Source organism: Juglans regia, chromosome 1, assembly GCF_001411555.2.
Source record: "Juglans regia cultivar Chandler chromosome 1, Walnut 2.0, whole genome shotgun sequence".
Classification (NCBI taxonomy): Eukaryota; Viridiplantae; Streptophyta; class Magnoliopsida; order Fagales; family Juglandaceae; genus Juglans; species Juglans regia.
This window is the reverse complement of record NC_049901.1, coordinates 29,989,187-29,998,151: the sequence shown is the minus strand read 5'-3', so window position 1 is coordinate 29,998,151 and position 8,965 is coordinate 29,989,187. Positions and strand designations below refer to the sequence as shown.

The following is an 8,965-nucleotide window of genomic DNA, read 5'->3' as shown; positions in this document are numbered from 1 at the left end:
TCCAACCAAAATGTAGATTTATCTCCATTCATGGCTTGTGAAAATGTAATTGGATCTTTTGGAGGTCCAACGTCAAAATAAAACTCAATTAGGTATACAATGTAATCATCTGGAATAGCAGGCCTACGTATTCATGAGGATCTTCTTAGAGCCACTACTTCATCATTTGGGGATGACTCAATTGGCTTAGACTGTAAAGGTAGAATAACTTTAGGTTGAACCTCATTTACGGGGACATGTTGTTCTTAAATTAGTGTCACCGCATGATCTTGCAATCCATTTTGCCTCAAGACAACCATTCTTTCTCCAAAAGAAGGCAAAGTAGCATTTTCAAGTGTTTCCTCAAAAGTGACCTCTTGAGAATTCACACTCCCACTAGGTTCAACATCCTCAAGAAACTTTGCATTTTTAGATTCGACAATTCTAGGGTTATGACTGGGACAATAAAATCTATATCCTTTGGAGTTACTTGGATACCCAATAAAGAAACCGCTAGTTGTTCTTTGGTCTAACTTCTTTATGTTAGGATTATAAATCCTAACTTCAGCAGGACAACCCCATATGTGTTTATGATTTAAACTAGGTTTCCACCCTTTCCACAACTCGAAAGGTGTCTTAAAGACAGATTTGGATAGAACTTTATTCAACATATACACTGCAGTTTTAAGAGCTTCACTCCACAAGGAAAGTTGCATGTTGGATTTACTAATCATGCTCCTTACCATATCCATTAGCGTACGGTTCTTTCTTTCTACAACACCATTTTGTTGTGGTGTGCCAGACATTGAATATTGGGCAATAATTCCTTCCTCTTGAAGGAAATTTGCAAATGGACCCTTCATTTGTCCCTGTTTTGTGTACCTACCATAATATTCTCTTCCTCTATCAGATCTTATGATCTTTATTTTCTTTTCATTTTGATTCTCTGCTTCTGCTTTATAGGCTTTGAAAGCATCTAATGTTTGAGCTTTCTCGTTCAGAAGATAGAGATACATATACTTAGAATAGTTGTCAATAAATTAGATAAAATATCTCTGACCATTCAGGCAAGGGGTAGGGAATGGTCGACAGATATATGTGTGTATAATCTCAAGAACACTTGAGCTCCTTCTTGAACCTTTAGAATTTTTGTTGGTCTCCTTGCTCTTTATGCAGTCCACACAATTCTTGAAGTCAGTAAAATCGAGATCCTGTAGGACCCCTTCTTTTACTAACTGTTTCATCCTCTCCATAGAGATGTGTCCCAATCTCTTATGCCACCATAGTAGAGAAGATTTTTCATTCAAAAGGTTTCTCTTAATGCCAACTGAATGTAGGGAGAGATCATTCTCCTCAAAATCGAGATGAATCTCTAATTTAAACAAGTTATCAAATAAAGTTCCAAAACCAACGTGAATTTTATTCTTAAAAATAGTCATAGTATTCTCAAAAAGGAAACTGTAACCTTTGATAATAAGTCTGGAAACAAAAATTAAATTTCTACAAAATTCTAGAATATAAAAGACATTATTTAAATCCAAAACATGTTTCGATTTGAGAATCACTCTAAAAATTCCAACTACAACAACTTGTGAACGCCCTTTATTTATGGTGAAAACCCAAAGTTCACTTGTTATTGGTTTTCTTCTGGTGAGAAAACCCTGCAATGTATTCACAACATGAATTGAAGAATCAGAGTCAATCCACTATGAATTTTTAGGAGCATCAATGAAAAATGATTCATGACACACAAGAGAGATATAGCTACCTTTCTTTTCAAGCCACTCCTAATACTTGATGCAGCTCTTCTTTACATGGCCCTCTTTCTTGCAAAAGAAGCAGGTCACCTTTCTGCCATTAGATTCATTGGATTTTGATGGCACATTATGCTTCATTTTCTTTTGAGGTCCACCTTGGCCTTTCTCGGTCTTAACTTTATCATTGACGATCATATTTGTACTTTCAAGTCGATCATGCTTCATCATTTCCTCTTCTTGCACACACATGGTCAGAAGATTCGTAATTGACCAATTTCCCTTATGTGTGTTATAAGAGATATTGAAAAGCCCATACTCAGATGGCAGTGAGTCAAGGATGAAATGGACCAAGAACGGCTCAGATATCTCTATCTTTAAGCCCTTTAGTTGAGAAACAATATCTCTCATTTCCGTAATATATGCATGCATACCCTTAGAACTGTCAAAGGCTTTAGTAGTGAATTGTCTTATAAGAGTGCTAGCTAAAGCCTTGTTAGAGCGAACAAATTGTTTCTCAATTGCCTGCATTAATTCCTTAATTATAGCACAGTCACCAATAGAACCTCTAATGCTCTTACTTTTACGATACTTTATGAGCATTAGACTTAGGTGATTAGATCGCTCTCACCATTAGTGATTTTCGATGACTTCCTGTGTATCCGTATCTGTGGTAGCAGGTGGTTGCTCCACACAGAGTGCATAGTCAAGGTCCATATACCCCAAAGTAAAAATAACAGAATCTTTTCAGTCAGAATAATTAGTGCCATCAAGCATTGGAATAAAATAAACACCATCAGCTAAGGATTGTGGAACAACAGCTGCAAAACCAAGAAAAATTTTAATGCTATGAATTCAAGTAAATTTTAACCTTCCTGTGGGAAAAGGTTGCATAACAGCAGAAATTTACTTATCTTTATTTATAAGACAAATTATTTCAAATATTAACAAATAAAACTATCCACACCTGTGGGCAGAAAACTAATTTTACTGTCAATACCAAACATTATTTTCTTATACTAATTAAATCACAAAAATTAATGATTTCCCAGTAGGGATAAATCCTTAAAACTTATGATTTAGTTACAATGAGATTCCAAATTTATTTATATATTCTTTTAAATAATAAGGATGTTGTAGCATTACCTTCATTATTAAAAGGAAATACAACTGGAAATCTATTAAAATAGGTAAAAATCTATTAACTGTAAACTAGCCCCAAGGCCCATCGTAATGTATAAAGCTTGAAATTAAGCCCAAAGTCAAAACATGCATTTATCATCCATTAATATAGTTATGAGCACATAACCATTTGGATATGGATTCAAAGACAAAAACTTAAAAGCCAAAAGTCAAGCCTATCTCCGAAATGATTAAAGACTCATTCATCAAGCCCACAAATATTTGAACAAAGGACCACAAATCATGGACTAAATTGACAACATTGTTCCAATACACACAAAAAGACTTCTATTATAAAAAATTTATTTTTTTGAAAAATGCACTCTAAATCATGACCCGGCTACTCTCTTGCGACACATATTATGACAAAATCCATTAATCACGCCAAGAGAATAAAACAAGGAAGACAACTAGATTTCAGAAGCCCACTATATGAACAAAATTGAAATGCTAATAATTCAAACACAAAGCTGAAAGGTATGGCTCTGATACCAACTATAAAAACTTCTAAAAAGAATAAAGAGATCTATAGAATCTTTTACCTCTAGCCATTTGAGTTTGAGAATTGAAAAACTTACAAAAGAGAGTAGGGATTTTTCTATAGGGAAGAGACTTCTAGTCTTTTGCTTTAGAACTTTATGGGTGAGTCTAATAAAAAACACAAGCCCCTTTATATAGGCAAGACTAAGGACCTTTACTTATTACTCCTAAAACTTTTGGGTTACCCTCATTATTTCATCCATAAAAAAATAGCAAGGGTTAACCACTTTATTTATTAAGGACAACTACCTATGCTTGATAGATGAAGTGAATCATTTTAGATGAAGTGAACCTCATCATTAAATAAAGTGAACTACCTTATGGAAGACAAATAGTTTTCTAGGGAAACCAAACCAAAAGTCTAACAAAATATGCTTGCTAGCTGCATTGTGACATCGTGTCTAGTAACAAGGGTTGTTGTTTGCTACTTGTAGGGGTGTCAAATCGTGTTAACGGGTCGTATTCGTGTCGTGTCAAGATATGTATATTGTACTATAGAGGTCAACCTTAATCCAACCTATTAAGCTTCTCATGTCAAAATCTCAAATCATAACACGACCCATTAACATAATGGATCGTGTCGTGTCGTGTCGTGTCAACCTATTTTGACCTATTTATGTCAATGGGTTGAACAGACCTAAAATTAACCCGTTTGATCTAGTTAAGTTTAACATAATTTTATATAAATGTTAAAATCACAATATCTATAAAAAATATAAAACTAACTACAAGTCTAAAATTACAGTCTAAACAATAAAAATATCGAAATTAAAATCCCAACAATTTTATTTTTTAGGTATAAGAGTATAATTGTAATTTTAACTTTCTTAACAGGTCATAACGGGTTAATTCATTATCAACCCATTAAACTATCGTGTCTTAATGAGTCAACTTGTTTTGACCCGAATTCATTAAAGCTAAACACTAACCTGCTTTTATCGTATCGTGTTCGTATTGGATTAATGGGTTGTGTCACATATTACCACCCCTAACTACTTATAGGTTTGTGCAAAAGAGCGTTGCGACTGGGAAGGTGTGAATTATGCAGCAGCAAGGCTTTAGTTCTTTCGGCTTGCTTCAAGCTCAGATTTGGTTAAATCTCCGAAAATATCAAGGTGAATACAAAGTTATTTTAATAAGTGCAAACTTTTTTTTTTCCTTGAACTCAAGAACATACTTTGTATTTCAAATATAATGGAATTAATACATAGAAATAATTTCATAAATTAATATGACTTGATATAATTCGTCAGATTATAAAATTATTTTTATTATAAAATATATCTAACGAATAAGATGAAATCATATCAATTTATAAGATTGATTTTGTATAATTTTTTTATAAATATAATAGTACTCAATTTTAATAGGTTGCGCTAGCATGTGACTCGAGCGATGGTATTTCAAAAAATCTATGTCATTTTTTATATTAAAAATAAATTTTAATATTAAATTTCACACTCAAGTGCTATTTACTCCAACATCTTTATCTCCTGTTGTAGGGGGAGAGTGACAAGCCCAGCCCACCAAATGAGGCTCCTACTTACTGAGCTTTTTAGCTCTTGTGAGGCCTAAAACAAAACTTTTTTAGTTTCTATTTGATTTGTTGTACAATTTAGACAATTTAATCTAATAAAATGAATTTAAAACAATATATGTATCAAATAACAAAAAGGAAAAAAATTATATAAAAAATAATTATGACACCTCCACAAATAAAAATTATATAAAAAAATCACATCACATATTTAATTTCTTGCAATAAAGAAACCTGAATTAAGATAAAGAAAATATAAAAACATGAATAATTAAGTTAAATTAACAAACCAACTTCTATCAATGTGACCATGGCGAATTAGATAAAAAGCTGGAACTTGAATTATATAAATATTTCAATTAATTAAACAAAACGACATCGTCTCAATTAAAGAATTTTAGTTTCTATTTTACATAAGAGAAAATATATTTATAATTATGAATTATACAACCGCACCGTAATCAATTTAAAAAAAAAAATGAATAAAATATAAGATCTACATGAAAAAAAATTAATTTTTTAATAGTAGACTCTATTATTTTTTAAAACGATTACGCGATATTTACGCACATCACGATTGTACATAGAATTATTATTTACATAGCTGGTATCTACTATATTAATATTACCTCATAGATCCGTTTATCCTCTACTGGCCGGGGGGATGGATAACCGACCATGCTTGTCTGACCTTCCAGATTTTCAGGCTAGACCGGATTTTATCCAGCTCACATGCACGTACAGTCTCAACTTATACTGATCATGATATCGGGAAATATTAACTAAATATATATGGCGTTATCTTTTCTTGACACGATAGATGTTTGTTATAAATAGTTATTACAAACAAAATAATTAAGGAAATAAAAAATATATATATATATATATATATATATACAATTTTGGTAACAGATTGAATCTATATTAATGCCTATTATATTGTCAGATTTCCAATTTCTGTAAGAGGAATTTTTCTTAAAAAATATTTCCATGCTCGTGCCAATGCTGGGTTTTCGACAGTCGATCTCCATTAATTTGTTTATCGAGAGAGTAATGTTGTCATGCACCCGACTAGTGTATATATATGTACGTGAGAATGGATGTGTATGCATACCTGAAGAACTTATTAGCTAAGGAAAGCATGGCAAGGCTGTCATGGCAGCTTCTTCATCTCTCCTTCTTCCTCATCCTTACCTTCGCCTTTGCCATTGAGGTTTCAGACGTGAGTCTCTCTCTCTCTCTCTCTCTAACATACCTAATACACTGAATCCATTGTCTTTTGAGTTTAATGTTTCGCAATAATCCCATTATCATATAGTGTTTTTAACACAAAATTCCCACTCATTATATATGAATAGGCTGGCGGGGAGGGATCGGTTCGTCAAGAAGGTCTAAAAGACATTAATATGTTTCTTCAACCTTTTAATTTCTTTTAATCTCCTCATTTCTCATATGAAGTTTCTTTAATATTCGGTTTTTTTTTTTTTTTTTGTTGTTTTCTTTATGTTTCCTTTTCAGCGTGTCCGAGGGCCTGCAACTACCGATGCTAAAAAACACATCACAGGAAGCCATGTTTGTTCTTCTGCAACAAATGTTGTCAGAAATGTCTCTGTGTTCCCTCGGGAACATATGGGAACAAGGAAGAATGTCCATGCTACAACAACTGGAAAACTAAGGAAGGTCGGCCTAAGTGCCCATGACATGAATTTGCGATTCCATTAATAAATCGGATGCATTTAGTGTAAATCGTAGGATGTTTTAGTCATTTCACATTATGTTATTAACTGAAATGATCAAAATAGCTCATGTTTTATGCTAAATGGAAATTATCCTGCATTTTATTTTCAAATGAAGAATATCTTTATCCTTGCTGGGAATTGGAGGATCTAATCATGTCACGCCTCGTACTCAGAGGGTTAGGGATGAGTGAGCTCTTGTCACTTAAAATCAAATCCCAACAATACAAATATAGACTCCAAATTATACATGGAAAGGCTCTACAACATATAAAACTCATTTATTCAAAAATATACCTTCCTCCACAGAGACGTCAAAAAATCTCACTCATGTTTTGTATTATTAATTCTCAACTGAAACATCAAAATCATCTAAAACATAATGGAGATAATTGAATAAATTATCAACAATTCAATTAGCAGTGAACCTATACTATCGTGTAAATATGAGTTAATTACAGAATGCAAAACAAAACAAAATAACAAAGCGGCATTTCAGAAACGTTTATTTACAGAAGTATGATATACAAAAGTCTTTTGGCATAAATATCACAGAACAACATCGTAACAAATCATAACATGTTTTACCCATATGGTAGGTGTGGCCCCAGTTGCGGTTTGGCGAGGAACCACAGTGCCTAGGATGCATGCCAAACTGCTACATCCCTTATGCTGTAGGAATCTTGTGCGCTCATATACCAAGCACACGTGTATCAAAGTCGCAATGGAATAGTAAAAGATATTAGTCATAAACTAATATTAATAATACCAAAGAATTTGTACATTTCTCGTCTATTAATAAAAATTTCCATAAGTCACTACCATCTCATCCAAAATATAATTACAAATGATCATTTGTTATTCGCCCAACTCACAATATAACAAACCATGACTATTCCAAATACATAAACGTTTTAAACTATTACAAAAGATTATTACTTAATGGGGATAGGTCCCCATGGCTATTCCCCAAGCTGCACCAGTCCATATTCGTCAAGGTAACCCTCAAGAGCAACATTTGCCTCAAAATCTACGGTAATGAGAAACACAACCGTAGTAGGACCACGGTGAGTTTTCAATGAAACATCATCAATAAGTTAAAAACTCATGACATCACTATCAATACAAGACAGTGACAATGAATATGAATGCACAAGGTTAATGTAAATAAAGGCTGAAATCACATACATTACAAATATAGTGTGGAATCACCCTCCCGAATAAAATAAGGAGTAATGCTACTCATCACTCCAAATTCCATCATCCTCTCATCATCCTATGATATGTTATTAGATTATTAGAAATTATTTATTATATTTCACTTATAAACCTATCATCTAATACCACATCACGAGATGATGGGAGGATGATAGAAGTTAAGATGATGAATAAGTTTTTTTTTTTTTTTTTCCTCAGCAAGTGTGTGGTGTATGATTGTTGACTAAAATTTTTCTTCTTATTTATACAGAATCCTTTAGAGATTTTACCCAAAATATAGAATCTAAAGTAATAACGGATGACCCATAAAATGAGTCATATACTATTTATAAAAATGTTTAATGCAATTAAAAGGATTCAGTTAAACTACTCAAAAAAAAAAAAAAAAGTTCAATTAAAGAATAATAATTATTGTGATACTCTTATCTCAGTCTTAGGTCTAATGGTTTAAACAAAAACACGAAGAGATTCTAATGTGAAGAAATTCTAATGTTAAGAGCGATAATATTGATGGGAGTGACAAATTAGTCGACGTATAACTATAGAAAAATATTTTAACTACAGATATTTCACTTAATTATAGTTATTACGATATAATGTAATACATTAGATTATAAAATTACTTTTATTATAAAGTAGATCTAACGTATTATATCTAATTAATAGTTCATTTGGATAGCGATATGAGATGAATTGAATAAAATATTATTTTAAAATTTAAAAAATTTAAATTATTTATTATATTTTACATAAAAATTTGATAAAATTATAATAATGAAATGAGATGAAATAAGATGATATGAGTTGATGATCTTTCTGTATCTAAATAGGAACTAAATCAATTTATAAATTTATTTTTATAAAATCTTTCTATAAATGTAACACTTCTCGTAACTATATAAACAAGTTTAGATATACAAACAGACTAATTTCAACATTTTTATTATTTTCTAACAAGAAATTAAAAAATATTTATTACTATTTACTTATTAACGCTGATATTTTGTATTCACGAAAAT

General features: G+C 31.7%; 1 protein-coding gene across 1 annotated transcript; it reads left to right on the top strand.

Annotated features, from left to right (window-relative positions):
* Positions 1-5,656: 5,656 nt before the first annotated feature.
* On the top strand, positions 5,657-6,714 carry LOC109019072. Its single transcript, XM_035690718.1, has 4 exons — positions 5,657-5,698; positions 6,123-6,214; positions 6,351-6,381; positions 6,511-6,714. The coding sequence occupies exons 1-4, from the start codon at positions 5,657-5,659 to the stop codon at positions 6,712-6,714; spliced, it is 369 nt and encodes a 122-aa protein (XP_035546611.1).
* The last annotated feature ends 2,251 nt before the right edge of the window (positions 6,715-8,965 follow it).

What these genes read in the sequence shown, in the direction of transcription:
- LOC109019072 (XM_035690718.1), top strand. Translation starts at nt 5,657, where the DNA reads ATGGATAACCGACCATGCTTGTCTGACCTTCCAGATTTTCAG. An exon ending in TTGCCATTGAGGTTTCAGAC is followed by an intron (nt 6,215 to 6,350) that starts GTGAGTCTCTCT and finishes ATATATGAATAG; the next exon opens with GCTGGCGGGGAGGGATCGGT. An exon ending in GGGATCGGTTCGTCAAGAAG is followed by an intron (nt 6,382 to 6,510) that starts GTCTAAAAGACA and finishes TTTCCTTTTCAG; the next exon opens with CGTGTCCGAGGGCCTGCAAC.